Raw genomic sequence first — 16,102 nt, forward strand, 5'->3', positions numbered from 1 at the left:
ACATGAAACTTCTTAAACAACAAAGCCCCGATGAATGAATAAATGAAAACATGAGGTTTTTTTTGCTGTGTTTTTTTCTTTTTGTCTTATTTGTTCATTTATTTGTTTTGGGGGGCTTGGGGGGGGCAGAAGTGGAGGGACAAGGGTGAACAAATGCAACACCATGTGGAAAATGGACTACACAACTTGTGGGTGGGGATGGAAAAATTAGGACAGAATGAGGGAAGGGGTGACATTGTCCAAAAAAGAAATGTACTCTTTATCTGACTGATGTAACTGTAACCCCTCTGTACATCACCTTTATAATAAGAATAAAATTTTTTAAAAAAGAACAAAGCACTGGGTCCCTTGAAAGCTGGGCCTGATGATAAATGGCATTCCTAAAGGTGTGAATGGAAAACACACTGGGTCCACTAAGGGAGGCCAGATAGACAGGCAGACAAGGGGCTCTGGGCAGTCTGGAGCCACCAGCTGACCTAGGTTCTGTCCCTGCAATGGACGAGGCCGGGCAAACAGGAAGTCTTTTGGTGGACAGGCAGGGAGGAAGTGTTTCCACTGCAAGCCAGTTGCACATACTCTTGAAGGTCTGGTTTCTCCTACCTTAAAAGATCTCTCATGCAGAGGCCAGAGAACTTGCCCAAGGCTGCACAGCTAGCAAGGGGCACAGCCAGGACTGGTTCATATCACAGCCTGAAGCAGTAGCCGATGCTCAAGATGCTTCTCAAGGTGCTTTTCTATTGCTTTCCCTTTTCCCTTTTCACAGCTTCTACATCATGCAGGTGCACTGGAGCTTCCAACTAAGTAAGTATATGAGTGGCCATCAAGGGTTAGCAAGCAAGTCTTGGGTCCAGACTAGCAGGTGACAGTTGGGCTAAGTCACTGTCCCCAGTCTCAGGCCTCCCATTGACCAGGCAGCTCCTGTCACAAGAGAAGGCTGCAGGCTTCGCATCTCAAATAAAGCCCCTGGCCTTGGTGCCTATGAGCTGGGGAGAGAGATGCGGACAGGAACAGAGGGCAAGGCAAGGCAGAGAAGCAGGTGGGACCTATAGAAGCAGAGGAGCTGAGAGGCCCAGAGAGGACAGACCAGCCAGCAGACATGACACCAACTAATTCCGCTCTAACACTTGGGACAGCGCTTCAAACACATATCTTTATCCTCTCCACCTCGCCATCCCCATCTACACTATGCGTGTGCTCATATATAAATGACTGCCTCCCAGAGCTGGTGGGAGGGGACATGAGTGGGCACAGGTTAGGCACTTAGGACAATGCTGCACAGCAAGCATTCTGTCAGTCCTACAGAAAGAACAACTACTGCAGCAGTACTGTGCAGGGCACTGTGCAGGGCAGCCCTGGCACCTCGAGGAACCCTGAGACAGAGTAACACCAAGGGAGGCTGCCAGCCCAGGCTCCCGACATAGCTGTTCCTGGTTTCTCTCCTCTAATGTGGTAAGTTAGAGACACTTTGCCCAGGATGGCAAAGAAAAGGCCACACCATTCCAGGATGGTGACCCTACCCCAGGCAGAAAACCACTAGCCCCGCCTGCCTTGGGCCCAGGAGAGGGTGAGGCTGGCCTGGTGGGAGGCCTACCTTCAGATGCTCCATCCTCTCCTGCTGGCTCAGGAAGTCCCGGTCATCAGTACTGGGGGGCCCAGGAGGCTGGGTGAAGTCCTGGGTGACCTTCTCCGAGAGCTTGCAGATGACCTGCTGCTTGGCCTGGTTCTTGTCCATGAGCAGCTGCACGTGCTGCTGCAGCTCCTGCACCTGCTGCTCCCGCAGGCCGGCTTCGTGTGCCAGGTGCTCCCGCTCCTGCTCCAAGGCCTCCACCCGCCGGCTCAGCTCCTCGATCTGACGCACTTTGTGCCGCACCAGCTCCAGCCGGTCCTTGTCCTTGGCCGCTGCCAGGTAGGCACTAGATGCCCGCTTCTCTTGCTGGGCAGCCTCCAGGGCTTTGTGCAGGATCTTCACCAACTCCTGGGGGAAAAAGGGGGCAGAGGCGTGTCCATAGGCTCAGGGAAGGCCTGACAGGTGCCAGAGAGGAAACACACTCTCTAGTCCTAACAACACTTCCAAGTGTCCTGTAGAGGCCCTGGGCATCTTATCTCAAGACTCATTTCTGCCTTCTCTGTCCAGCAGAGTGCTGGCTGGACAGTCTGTGGAGCAGGTGACTATTCTGCCCAAATGGGAATGTGGGCAGCTTCACCCCTGAAACCAGCAGACACATTCCCGGGGTCCAGTTCCTTTTGGTAATTCTGCCTGAGAAGTGCTAGGTACAAGGGCAGCCACTTCAGACCCACAAGTTCATACTGAGGGTGACAGAGTCTCCCCTCCTCCCCATTCCAGCAGCTCAGAGCTGCTCACACTTAACTGGACCCCTCGGTGTTAGAGGGAGAAACTCTGAATTTGTTTTAGGATCTAACACTTGGAGGCTCCTTTGTTACAGTGGCTGAACCCATACTCTGATGTACACTGGTAATTTTCCAGGATGACTAAAGTCAGGTCCAGGAGAGCAGAGTGCAATTTGGTCCTGAAGGACTGACATTTCAAAGCTTAAGCTTAGTCGCTAGCAAAACCTGGGGCATGTATCACTCATCAATTGTGATATTCCTTTGTACAATGCCTAGTTGAGGCTTCTGAGTACTTCCCAATATAACTTCCAAACAGTCACTTCCAATCAACTTGAGAGAGAATTAGAGGAAATACACTGGCACTCCACCATGCAAAGCTGCCCAGAGCTTATTCAATGCCCATCCCATCAAACATTGCAATGCCACTACAAGGAAATGCTGGAAAGTTCAGAAACAGATCTTAATTTCTTCCTTCTCACCAGGGGCAATTAAACACAAGGAAACTTCAGGTCTGCGGGCCTCCTTGTTCCTTCAAGTCTCTACTTCCACCAGGAATGAGAATTCTTTTGGGGCCAGCATCAGAATACAGGAAGCTAGGTGCCTAGCTGCCAGGGCCATGTGGCAGAGATGGCCTTTGGCCACAGCGCTGTGCTCCAAGCTGGTCTTGGTTGGAGAAAACACGTTCTCTTAGAGATCTATCAACTATACGCATGCCAAAACGTTTAAATAGTTCAGCTGGATAACTTGCCAAGAAGAATGCCATTTTGGAGGAGAAACACTAAAAAAAAATCACATTTGCATGAGTCTTCAAAAACCTCAGTACTAGTGACCATCCCTTTTCTGCTTCTTGTTTCCACACACCTATCCATGTGTCCAACCTTTACTGCCTGCCTGCTCATGCCAGGCCCTGGGCCACAGTACTGTTCCCTGAGAGGGAGCTGCCATGGTTCCCAACTCCCAGGAGTGCAAAAGCTGTTGGGGGGGGGTGAGGTTGATAAACCACCTCCATGGAACGATTTCTGGTGTTTTGGGGACACAGGGCTGGGCACGTGTGGTGACTTCTGCCTGTGGAGGAGGTAGGAGGGGGTGGGAGACCAGAAGGCACACAGCAGTTTATACTGAGCCCTCAAGAATGGGGCCAGAGGTGACCAAGCAGCAAGTGGGGGGCAGAGGCGGGTACTTTCCAGGCTGACCTCCCCCCAGAAGGAAGCTGGAAGACAGGCTGAGGAAGGCCTGGAGAAAGGAAAGCACAGGGTCAGAGGTGTGGCAGGAAGGTAGAGTGGGGTGGGTACACAACCCAGAATGCCTGGAATGTTCAGAATGAAGCGACCAGCTTCTCAGGGCTCTGGTGAGAGATTCACATTCCATTAGGTGAGTCTGGTTTGGCTGAGATCTGGCAATGGCCTGGGGTAACTGGTAAAGAGCTAGATACCATGCTGAGTCTCACTTCAAGATCAGAAGCGGGGGTGGGGGGGATGGGGGGAGGGGGGGAGAGGGGGCTCCTTTCCCCCTGACTCTAAAGCTTACATCTGGATATCTTCTTCCCAAACTTGGCTCTCCCAACCATCGGCCTGGAGGCTCTCCTCCATCCCCAGAGCCCTGCACAGAAAGTGATATGCTTGAGACTTTATGTTACTAAAGCACTGGTATTTTCATCACTAACTGAGCTTAAGGTGGTCCAAGTGGGTGGTGATCAGCTTACACAGGCCTCAGATCCTGCTATGGGGTACCTATGATTTGTATATCCAACACTTGATGTGTTGAAATGATCAAGAACTTAACCTAGGGTCCTTGGAGGTGTGTGTGGGGGTATCTTGGGGAGAGTGATTAGGATAAGGTGGTTGAGATGGGGACTCCATGCCTGAATTCTTACAACTTTGTAAGAGGGAGAGAGACCAGAAGAGACACAGATACACACATGTGTGTCTATGTCTTTTGCCATGTGCTGGCTTGCATTGCCTTGGATCTCTGCCAGCAAGGAGGCCGTCCATTCTAGGTGTGCTGATTCAACTTTGTATTTCCTGAATCAGGAGCCAAAATAAATCTCTTTATGAAGCAGCCTGCCTCTGGTATATTACAGTAACAGATCACAAACAGTCCCCATCCCATCTCAGAGAGCTTATCTAGCAAGGGTGGCCTCAGGCAAGTTACCTCACCCAACCTCTGTAGGCTCATAATTAGGATGGAGAAAAGAAGTCCACTCCAGGCAGAGCCACCTCAAGGATGGTAGGAAAAGTGTGCCAAGAATCCTTGTCCAGGATGAAGCAGGAGAAAGCCCCCCAAACCTCCTTCCATGATGGCAGGTATACAGCCAGAGATGTGGACTCAAGTCTGGCTGAGTTCCAGATCAGGGGCCACTCCTTGCCCCAGCCAGTCAAGATTCCTGAAAAAAAAAAATTCTGCGTTTTTACCAAATCAACCCAAGGGAGCTAAGGGGCCCCTAAGGATCCGACCTTCCTGGCAGCCAACAGATGGCCATCTCCACCAGACAAGAGCTGGCCATCTGTCAGAGCAGATGGCCTTCAGGCTGGGTGTGGCTCCGTTAGCTCCAAGGGCTTATGGCATTTGGCCCATCAGCCATCTGGCGCCATCTCCTGAAGCCCAGACCTTTTGTGGGGCCAGCACTGAGTGTAGCTGGACAGAAAAGCGCTGTACAGGTAACAGGGTCACTGTGGTTCAATACACCAGCAGGGAGGAGCAGGACTTCCCTCGTGTGTTCCAAAAGGCAGTCTCAGTGCTGGAGTCTGAGACTAGGCCATGTGATCAGGGAGAGAAGGTGGCTTGGGCTGGAAGGGGAGACTGGGGCCCCAGGCCTGGCTCTACCAGCTGTGTGACTTCAGGCAAGCTACCCACCTTCCCTGAGCCCCTCAGGCATGGCATGGTTAAAGGATGGAGACTCACCAGGAAGAGAGACCAGGTCTGAAGCCTCCGCTCAGCCCTGCTGAGGATCTGAGAAGCTCTCAGATTCTGTTTCCTGTGCAGGAGTGCCAGGAAGTGCCAGCACAGTGCTGGAGCACAGAGTTTGCTCCGATTTGTAGCTCAGAGTTCAAGATATAAATCCCTCCCCTCTCCCCCCCTCCCCGTTACTGAAGACACGCGAGGGCCACATGGCTGGCTGAGCTAGGACAAGAGCTCTGTTCTCACGTCTCCCTAAGGCTAGGAGCATACAGAAAGAAGCTTCTTCCTGCTTGAGACAAAGGGAAGCACTTGCAGTGTGGACCCTGGGGAAGCCAGGGTCCCACAGAGGAGTTGGACTCTAAGGGTCTCAGTTAAAATGCTTCCTACCCAGAATTTTTTGTTGTTATTTTTGTTGTGGTGGTTTCTTTTGGCAGTACTGGGGTTTAAACTCGAGCCTTGTCCTTGCTAGGCAGGTGTTCTACTGCTGAGCTGTACTTCAGTCCTTTTGCTTTACTTATTTTTTTTTTTTTTGAATTTTTTGCCTGAGGCCAGCCTTGGACTGTGATTCACCTTCTTATGCTCCCCAGGTAGTTAGGACCGGAGTATGCAATCAATATATTTATTGAGAAAGAGGTCTCAGTAACTTTTTTCCTGGGGTGATCTAAAACCACAATAATCCCAGACTCCACCCCCTGAATAACTGCCCCACTCACTACTTTTGGGGGTTTGGGGACACTGGACACCTAAAGATGAGCTGTCTTCTGTGTTATGCCTTCCTTTGCCTCACTTCAGAGCCAGGAGTTAGGTCTCTTTACTCTCCTCTCCCTCTGGTTGTGGTGTCTAGGCTGCTGGTGACCCTAAGAGCTGGAAGGGTGGGAGCAAATGAAGACTTGGCCTCTGCGTCTGTGAACTCACTTCCCACAGGCTATGATGGCATTCCCTGTGGGGTACTTGCTCCAGTAAGGTTGGAAGGAATCAGCACTGGGAACAGATGTGTACAGCACACAGGGTCACATTTGTGGGGTGCCCTCAGCCTTATGTTCCAGATATGGTCTCTCCCTGCCCCTCCCAACCCCCCCACCCCCCCGGCAGAGCTACAAATGCATCCACACAGGGGAAACAGGCTGAAAGGTAAAGGGACTTGCTTACAGCCAGAATCCAGGCCATGCTGTGCTTTGCCATAAAGACGTGCTGAGAGTAACCTCTAGACTGCCACACAGGAGATGGCTAGGAACCATGCCAAACCACGCACACCACAGCTTTATCTTCCAGCCACATTCCTGTAACATACACTGGAGGTTATAGTAAAAAAATTTAACTTTTTGTGTGTGTGTGTATGCTGGTCCTGGGGCATAAACCAGGGCCTGCGTGCTGCCCGTCCCCCTCCTCCCCGCAAGACTAGCACTCTATCACTTAAGCCACACCTTCACTTGTGGCATTGTGGGGGGGTGGGGGTGTTCATTGGCGATAAGAGTCTCATGGAATTTTTTGCCCTGGCTGGCTTCAAACTGTGATCCTCAGATCTCACCTCCTGAATAGCTGGGATTATAGGTGTAAGCGACTAGTGCCTGGCAAACAACTCCAGTATTTTGAAAACACAACTACATCATGACCTTTCCTCTCTGAGTGGATGGAGCTGTCCACAGCTTAGCAACTCTTCCAAACCCCCAGAGTCCTGCCTTCCTTCACAGGTGGAAGGTGAGTTCTCCACGGGTGCCAGGGGCACACTGCTCCCGTGGCCTTGTACTATGTCTAACAGTTCGTCCTGTTTTAGAAAGAAAGACAGGGTCGGGGACTGCTCACAGATTCTGGAACGTGAGAGGAGTGGCGGTGTTCACAGGAAGTTCCTTTTTCTTCCAGATCTGGCTTTGAGAGTTCGCTGGACTAGGGGGCCTGGAGCAGCTACTGCTCTGCCAAGTAACACTTAGCTCTCTACAGCATCCAACAGCCTTGAGATAGGAAGACCAAGATGAGAGAGTACAAGACAGATGGCTGGGGTGAGAGAAACTGAGCTCCCATAGGACTGCCACCGTCCCGTGGCATCACTGTGTGCTGTGAGTGGGTACTGGGGCGCTGGGTCTGCTGGATGCCACCTGTCTGAAATTTGAGTGCTTGAGGGCGGGGTCTGTGTCCTCAGCCCTCTGCTTTTCCCCAGCACCTGGGCCTGTGATAGGCCCACAGTGAAGACTTGGGAAATACACCAATGAACTAAGAAGGCAAAATGAATGATCTACCCCTCTAATCACCAGTATGTCATTAAATGTAGCCCCTGGCCTACCAGAAATACAGCCTTTGTCAGTTCCTTGCGGTGGTGACTGTTGTGGGACTGCAAAGACTGAGAAGGAGCAAAATTTAGGTAGGCAGAGCATGTTTCTGAACGTTCTTCTCCAAAAGCAGAGAAGAGAGGACAAAGAGAAGTCTATGAGAGGGACAAAGACTTCGCCACATAGGAGTACATACATGCCCCATTCCCAGCAAGAGTCTTCTAGAGCAAGGGCCAGAAAAGGAAGTTTGGGGAGGGCGGGGGCAGTTCCTCAGAACAGACAAAGCTCAAACACAAAAGCTTAGGTCTTTCTCTTGGAGGAAGAAGAGCCTGGGCCCTCCCTCAGAGCCCACATCACTGCAAGGGCCTGAGAGGTCCCTGGGATTTAGGGTAACAACTGTGCAACTGTGCTACTTGTATTGCTTTTGTCATACTGCAAGGTCTTCTGCCAGTGTGGCAGCCCACCAGCACCCCCACTGTACCCCCATTCCTCATGAGGTGGCTCCAGGGTTAAACCCATCTACTCTTTGAGTTGTAGCACTTTATAAATCATTTAAACATCTCTGGCTGTTTTGAAGTATGATCACATAGCTCTCCCTTTCTGTGACTCCTATGCTTAACTGCCAGCTGTGTTAAATCTCAATTTTCCTGAAGTCAAGTCACTGTTTCATTTGGTCCTGGCTGAGCCCTGGGCCACACCCTGAGTGTGCTGTGCTCTCAATCTGTCTTTCTCTTCCCCCTCACTCCCTTCCCTGTGACATTGTCATGTTCTCTCTCTCTTTCTCTCTTGTGATACCCAGTCATCAACTTCTAGCTCCAGTGCCACCATCTGCCCCTCCCAAGAACCTGCATCTCAACCACCCCTCCAAACACTGCCTTTCTTCTGGGTTAGGCCATGACTCTCCGGGATGCCTTTAAGAGACAATATTAAAATAGGTCTTCAGAGACCCCTGACGTTGGTGGCTTTTTGTCACCTAATGTGACTGACAGCAGACTAGCTTCTCTTCTCCTGGAGTTGGTTCTTTAAAGACCACTGGCTGGGCTGTGCCCAGCAGGGAAGATGCACTATGTGTAGTCATCCACAAAGTTCTAAGCTCAGGGACTGCACAGGGACCTCAGGCCTCCTGGGCAGGAGCCACAGCTCACCTTCTGGGACTGTAACTCGGTAGTGAGCATCAGCACCTGCTGCTCCAATGCCACCACCTTCTCCTGAGCCGATCGGGTCCTGGCCAGCCCATCGGAAAAGAATGGGAAGGTGTTGCTCTGGCGCTTGGCTTTCTGTGTAACGTTGGTGGGCACAGAGGATTTGGGTACGGCCTTTGGAGAATCTGCTGGCTCTCTCCCTGCTCAAGAGGAGAAACAGAAACAGCACAAATCCTGGTCAGCCTAAAGGTCCACAGGTCCATAACTCTGAAAGTCATTTTTAAGCCTTTTCACAAGGAAGACAGGGAAGGGGAGAGGGAAGGAAGAATGGGAGGGAGGGAGGAAACATTTTCCTCTATTATTTTAAGCATCATTACAAGAGGTTCACTTGGGAAGATGAAAAGAATTCTGGAGGTAGATGGATGATGGTTGCATACAATTTGAACAGATTTAATCCACTTAATTAATTAACTGCATCTAAAGATGACAAAACTGCTCCCCCACCAACCCAAGGGCTTGAACTTAGGGCCTTGAGCTCTTGTTCAAGCTTTTTTCCTGATGCCTGGCACTCTACCACTTTAGTCTTGCCTTCAGTCCAACTTTCTGCTAGTTAATTGGAGATGGAGTCTGATGGCCTTTTCTGCCCAGACTGGTTTCCATCCATAATCATCTGGATCTTAGTGTCATGAATAGCTAGGATTACAGGTGTGACTCATCAGTTTATTTTTGTTTATATTTTTAATTTATTTTTTTGTCAGTCATGGGGCTTGAACTCTGGGCTTGGGCACTGTCCCTGAGCTCTCCAGCTCAAGGCTAGCGCTCTACCACTTAAGCCATTGTGGCTTTTTGTTTGTTTGTTTATGTGGTGCTGAGAATCGAAACCAGGGCCTCATGCATGTGAGGCAGGCATTCTACCACCGAGCCTCCTTCCCAGCCCTATATCCAGTTTTAAAAGGGTAATTTTGTTAAGTATGTATCACCACAATAATTTAAAAAATCAGTGTTCCTCAATGTCTGGAAGCCCCAGGTTGGTGAAGGGGAGCACTTCACGTTTGACATAGTCCTGTGGATTCAATGCAGTGTTCCCTACATTGCTCCAGTGAAGCCCTGGTCCCCAGTGTGCTGGGCTAGGAGGCGGGCCCTCAGGAAGTAACTGGGTTTAGAGGAGGACACGAGGGTGGAGCCTGAGACAGGATGGGTGCCCTTAGAAGGAAAGGAAGAGGTCAGAGCTCTGACTTCTAGTTACGGGAGTGGCCAGCGAGATGGCACTGTATGGAAGCCCAACCCTCACTAGGTGCTGAATTGACAGTGGCTTAACGGAGGCCTTCCAGCCTCCATCTGGCTGGGAGAAGAAAGTGTCATCTGTTTAAGCCATACAGTCTATGAATTTCGTTACAGGAGCATAAGTTTTGCAATCATGCCCACGCGCACCCTCCCCCCTCCCCCCACACACACAGGAAAGCACACCTCCAGCTCAGAGGCCTGGCCTCTGAAAGCAGCCCCCCCCCACTGCACTCACCCGGGGTGCTGGGTTCAGGGCCTGAGGGCTGCTCCTCTCTCTGAGGCCCCACACTTTGTGGGGACTCTTCCACCAGAGGTCCGTGGCCCGTCCCGTGGGCCTGCTTGTTGCCGCGGATGTTGTGCATGGTATTTCTGAAAGGAGAAGCCAGGAGTGGGAGGCTGGCAGCCCCACACCCTTCCTGCTGTCTTCTGGCGGGGGATGGGGGTGGGCCTCACTTCCATGCCCCATCCCCCCATCACCCCAGTCACCAGGAACTCTATGTGACTAATCCTCCTGAGAGCCTCCCCAGGCCCACTCACCATTCTCCTCCGCGCTTTCTCTTGGGCACACTGTATGGTGTCTAGGAGCTGGGCTAGCTCCGGCCCTGCTGCTAGATTATGAGTTCCATGTGTATCTACTACCCTTACTTGGGGATTGACAACAGTGCCTAAAATACAGATAGTGCCTCACATGTGCTGAGTGGACTGGCCAAACTAACGCTCTAAGTCCTCCACCTGGCCTCTTAACGACTTGGTTAGACCATTAAGGCCCCGGGGTGCCTTTGCACTGGACGCCCAGGCTGCCCGCTGGCCAAGCACTTGTCTAGGCCGTGGCACTGTGTGCCACTTCTTTAAGGCCTAGGCACTAGATATTCAAGTTCAATACTTGTGTGGGTTATAGGAGGGAACTAGGTAGCACAAAGGCAGGTCTGAGAGCATGGCTCACAGAGAACTTCAAAACAAGTCACACGGAAAGACCACTTAACTGAGTTCCTTGCAAGATATAAAAGCGGACTTATTTCTCAAGCGGGAATCTAGAGGAAGGTGGGTGCCTGGATTAGAGGCTGCTTCTCTCCCCTCCCCCTCCATGGGAGCACAGTCCTGCCCCTCTTCACACATCCCATGCAGTTCACCATGGAAGCCATCAGTCCCAAGGGTTTTGATGGGAAATTGGATCTCCTTACTGTTGATTAGGTATACTTGGGTTATCTATTGCTTCTTGAGTCAATTCCACTAATTGGTGTCTTTCTAGGAATTTGTCCCTTATAGTCCTTTTCCTTTTCTTTTTTAAAGATAGGCTTTCCTCAATTCACAATCCTCTTGCCTTTGCCTTGCCAGTGCTGGGATTACAGGCATGTATCACCACACCCTGGCCCTATAGTCCATTTTATGTCTATATGGTTGGCTAGTAATGCCCCTTTTTTGAATCCAGTATAAAAAAAGAATGAGATTGTGGAGGGATTGAAGGAAAAATTAATTAAATTAAGAGCAGAGGGCCAGGAGCTGGTGGCTCACATGTGTCATCCTAGCTACTCAGGAGCCTGAGATCTGAGGATTGCAATTCAAAGCCAGCCCAACAGGAAAGTAGGTGTGACTCTTTTTTGGGGGGGAGGGTCCGGTCGTGGGGCCTAAACTCTGGGCCTGGGCGCTGTCCCTCAGCTCTTCAGCTCAAGGCTAGCGTTCTACCACTTGAGCCACAGCGCCACTTCCGGCTTTTTTTTTCTTTTTGCTTATGTGGTGCTGAGGAATCGAACCCAGGGTCTCAGGCATGCAAGGCAAGCGCTCTACCACTGAGCCACCTTCCCAGCCCTCGGTGTGACTCTTATCTCCAATTAACCACCTAAAAACCAGAAGTGGAACAGTGGCTCAAAGCATTAGAGCGCTTACCTTGAGTAAAATAGCTTGCTCAGGGACAGTGCCCAAGTCCTGAGTTCAAGCTCTGACAAAAATAAAAATAAAATAAAATAATAAAATTAAATAAAATAAATTAAAAGCAGAGAAGAAATAGAAATCCAATACTCCTAATGCCTGACCCAGGTCTGATTATAATGGGTCCCAGACTCCTTGGGCTAGTATTTCCCTTCCCTAGTTCTTCCTTTCCCCCACTTCGTTACTGAAGAGTAACCATGGCCTGGATGAGTACATCACTGTGGGCTGGGTCCTGTCATGTGATTTCACAAACCACAAGTTTCAGATGTTGCGGGGCTCTGAGGAACATCCCTGCAGCCACAGGCTGGGCGGGGCATCGGCAATGGCTGCTCACACTTTCCCTTGCCAGGAACCACAGCCTCTAACATATCCCAGGGCTTGTGACCAGTCATCCCTGGGGTATGCGAGGGTACAGGAACCCCAAGTTTAGGGCAGCAGAGTCTTTTAAGTCCTAGCATATTCGCCCTGGCACCAGGAGCTCCATGCTTTCTGACATGACCAGGTGAACACCACTCGCCAGCTAACTGTTCTTGAAGAATGTGTCTCTCTCACACGAATTTTTATGCTTTGTTTGGAGTAATTCATAGATCAATTTTTTCCTTTTCTTTTTTTTGTTGGTTCCTAGAACTCAGGGCCTCATACTTTTGCTTGGCTTTCTTGCTCATGGCTGGCACTCTACCACTTGAGCTACACCTCAATTTCTGACTTTTTTGATTGTGTCAGTTGTGGGGCTTAAACTCCATGCCTGAGTGCTGTCCCTGAGCTTTTTTGCTCAAGATTAGTACTCTACTACTGTGAGTAGTAGAGTGCCACTTCCAGTTTTCTGGGAGTTAATTGGAGGTAAATCTCATGGACTTTCCTGCTGGGTTGGCTTTGAACTGTGATCTTCAGATCTCAGACTCCTGAGTAGCTAGGATTACAGACGTGAGCCCCCAATGCCCAGCTTTATAGGTCATTTGCCATGTAGAGTGAAAGAGGAGAGCAGCACAGTGACAGACAAAGATGTCTGCAGGGACAAGCTTCAGCAAGCCCGTTTATCTCGGTTTCCTCAACTGCAATGGGTGTGATGAACACATCCACAACCAACACTGGTTGGGCTGTGCATGGGCCACATTCAGGGCTAAACTGCAGCCTCACAACAACCCACGTATCTAAGTACTGTTACATGCCCACTGGACAGAGAGGAGAGGTGAGATGCAAGAGGATAAATAGAGTTGATGAGGGCAGGGCTGGATGCGAACTCCACGTCCGAGTGCACATAATGATGTCATGACACAGTGAGGGCACAAGAAGCTGACAGTGCTGCGGGGGTCCCCGGCCCTAGGGGGACCTGCGCTTATGCAGCAAGCTCCCAGGCCTGCTAGGGTTCGGGGATTCACTACACAAAGGCAGCTGAGCTTCAGAATTCTGCCCAGCCCGAGGCAACACATGGCCCTTTTCTTACAGTGTTGCCTCATACTTTCTGCGGCCATCACGAGGGACTGGAGAGAAGTGACTGGGGGAATGCACTGAAACTTCCTTCCGTTCTCCATCTCTGCGTGTCCTCTCTTTTACTTCCACCGGGGCCTCTACCAGGCATGTGTCTGGCCACATGGAGGTGGGCCACCCCTGGGTGCCCGATGGCTGGACTCATCAGGCTTTCCTGGCAGCACACTCCCAGTGCCCCCCGCCTTCCCTCCTCCTCCCCCCCCCACCACGCCCCCCCCCATCCCTCAGGGATGAGTCTTGCAGATGCTTCTTATCCTCTGGAGGGCTTAACTGTCTGGTGTCTTGGCGCCTCTTTCCAGCTTAGATATCTCCCTCTCCCCACCCTTCTCTCCCCTAGGTTCCAGGTCCCTCCCTCTAAATGCCAACTGTGACCCCCAAATTGACTTTTCTCTAATGCCGGCTTTGCTCCAGGGCAGGGCACTGCCCATCCTAGTCACAGACGCCACCAGAGATGCCTGGGCCTGAACTGCAGCAGCCAGGAGCCTCGTCCAAGTTCAGCAGGCAATCTAGTCTGCCCTAGGAGAGGGCTGGGGTCATCTGAGGTCTACAGAGAAAGTAAGAAGCCAAATGCAATCAGTGCTGGGCACAGACTGAATTCCTGACAGCTCGTTTTTCACCTGCGGCAACAATGGCAGCCACGGCCAGCTCTTCTTACATGCTTGGGATGGTGTGGTGCAGTTCTGACACAGTCTGCGTGAATTCAGTCCCCCACTTTAACCTTGTCCATCCACCCCTGTTGTGGGACCGTGGTTTGAACTCAGGATGCTAGCTTGACCTGAGCCACCTCCAACCCAACCCACTCTAACCTTGCAAAGTGAACAGTTATTATCACACAAAGGAAGGGAACTAGAGAACGCAACCAACTTTCCAAGGGTGGCATAGTCCATGACTGATGGAGCCAGGATCCAAACCCAGGCTGTTTGTCTCCAAACTGCTACCTTTTATACCACTGTTTAAAACAAAGCCCGACAATGGCAAAAGATGTATACATTATATACAAAAAACATGACAAAATAAATTACATATATTAAAAGTGAATAATTAGATGTTTGAACTTTGTGAAACCATCATAATCTATTCCATTCAATATGATTTTGATTATAGATATCTAAATGTGGAAAACAGAGGAAAGAGATATACCAACTTCCCAACATATTTGTGTGATGAGATCATGAGTAATTGGTAGGGGTATGGGGGAAGATTATGAGTAATTTTTTTTGAGATGGTCTTACCATGTAGGAAGAGGGTGGCTTTATGTGCTCTATTTTCCATTAATCACATGAAATATTTTTTTTCATTTTTTTCCCCTCCCCTTCACATGAAATATTTAAAATGTCAGGTGCAACTGTATATTCCTGTAGTCTCAGCACTTAGGAGGTTGAGGCATGAGAATCTTGAGTTCAAGGCCAGCCCAGACAAAAAATTCATGAGACCCACTTCTCAACCATAACATGGTGGTTCATACCTATGGCCCAATTACCAGAAAGCAGTTAGGAGGAGTGCAATCTGAGGTCATCCGAGGCAAACATGCAAGGCCCTATCCAAAAGATACCTACAGCAAAAAGGACTGAAGTCATAGCTTAAGTGGTATAGTGCTTGTAGTGAGCATGAGGCCTGGCCTTCAAGCCTCAGTTAAGGAAGGGGCCGCTGGAGGCCTGGCTGCCCCATACCCCACTGACACTTACTGTATTTCTGTTCCCAGGTGCTTGAGAGAGATGTTGTGGAGGGCAGAAGGCATGGCAGGGGCCGGCTGCAGGGCGGCCGCCACCCCCACCAGCCCAGTGGGCGTTTTCACAGGACACAGGAACTCCTCCAGCGCTGCCTCCTCGCCTTGTCCTGGGGAGCCAAGGACAGATCAACCTATGAGCACTGTACATGGAAGGAGCTGACCTGTGCTGGGCTCAGCCCATGCCCATAGCAAGGAGGGTTTGGGCAGCTGCCCAAATAGCCAGCCTGCCTTGCAGGTTAACTGCAGCAGCGGGAGCTTTTCCAGCATCTCTGCAGCCTAGAAACAGATTGTTTTGCTGCTGTAGCCCTCCTGGAAACCCCTTGAAAAAATGCACACTTGCAGATATCTTCTTTTTTTGGTCTGGGACTGGGACTTGAACTTGGTACCTGACACATTTACTCATTGACTAGTGTTCTACTGCAGAGCCACGCCTCCAACCTCAGACCTGCAGATATCGAATCCTACATCGAGAATCCATCCTGAAGAAGTCTGAGATGCATAGAAACTTTATATGCCAAGGGTCTTGTTTGCAATAGCCTTAAGTCAGGACTTATGTAAAGCTCTAAAAACTTGGAACCAGGTTAGGCACATTGTGATGCTTTCATCAAATAGAAGAGTAAGGAGGTAGTACGTTGAGAAGAAGATGGATGGAGAGTTATAAACAGCAGGAAAGAACCAGGACTGCTTAAATGATTAAGTCTCTTGATTCATCAAGAAACTTACTTGGCTGCTGATACCTTTCATTTGGAGCCCTCTTGGTGAGAGGCTGAAAAACTTAGGGAGAGGAATTCACTTGTGCATTATATCTGCCAACAACACTAAACACAATGGTAGGGCCAGAGAAAGCTAGTCCACTTGAGGAAAGCTTGGCAGTCATTGAAACAAATGGGACAATACACTGGCTAGTTGCCAAAAGGCTGTGCCAGGTAGTCTGGCTGCTCAGTACTTGGCAACACCAAAAGCCATTCGTGTGTGTGTGTGTGTGTGTGTGTGTGTGTGCGCACGCGTGCGCGCGCGGGTGT

At 50.4% G+C, this 16,102-nt stretch overlaps 1 protein-coding gene across 3 annotated transcripts in view; it reads right to left on the reverse strand.

Annotated features, from left to right (window-relative positions):
- The window catches only part of Tbc1d2 (TBC1 domain family member 2), a 39,911-nt gene that overhangs the window by 16,044 nt on the left and 7,765 nt on the right, over positions 1-16,102 (reverse strand). For 2 of the 3 annotated variants that reach the window (XM_070010515.1, XM_070010529.1), the window contains 4 exons: positions 15,037-15,187; positions 10,173-10,306; positions 8,657-8,856; positions 1,592-1,975 (listed from right to left, as the gene is read on the reverse strand). In XM_070010515.1, the coding sequence (XP_069866616.1) occupies positions 1,592-1,975; positions 8,657-8,856; positions 10,173-10,306; positions 15,037-15,187 (869 nt within the window). The remainder of the gene's footprint in view (positions 1-1,591; positions 1,976-8,656; positions 8,857-10,172; positions 10,307-15,036; positions 15,188-16,102) is intronic. The other variant, XM_070010524.1, reaches the window with a different exon arrangement.

This window comes from Dipodomys merriami, unplaced genomic scaffold, assembly GCF_024711535.1.
Source record: "Dipodomys merriami isolate MVZ:Mamm:240054 unplaced genomic scaffold, mDipMer1.0.p SCAF_11, whole genome shotgun sequence".
In the NCBI taxonomy this organism is placed as follows: Eukaryota; Metazoa; Chordata; class Mammalia; order Rodentia; family Heteromyidae; genus Dipodomys; species Dipodomys merriami.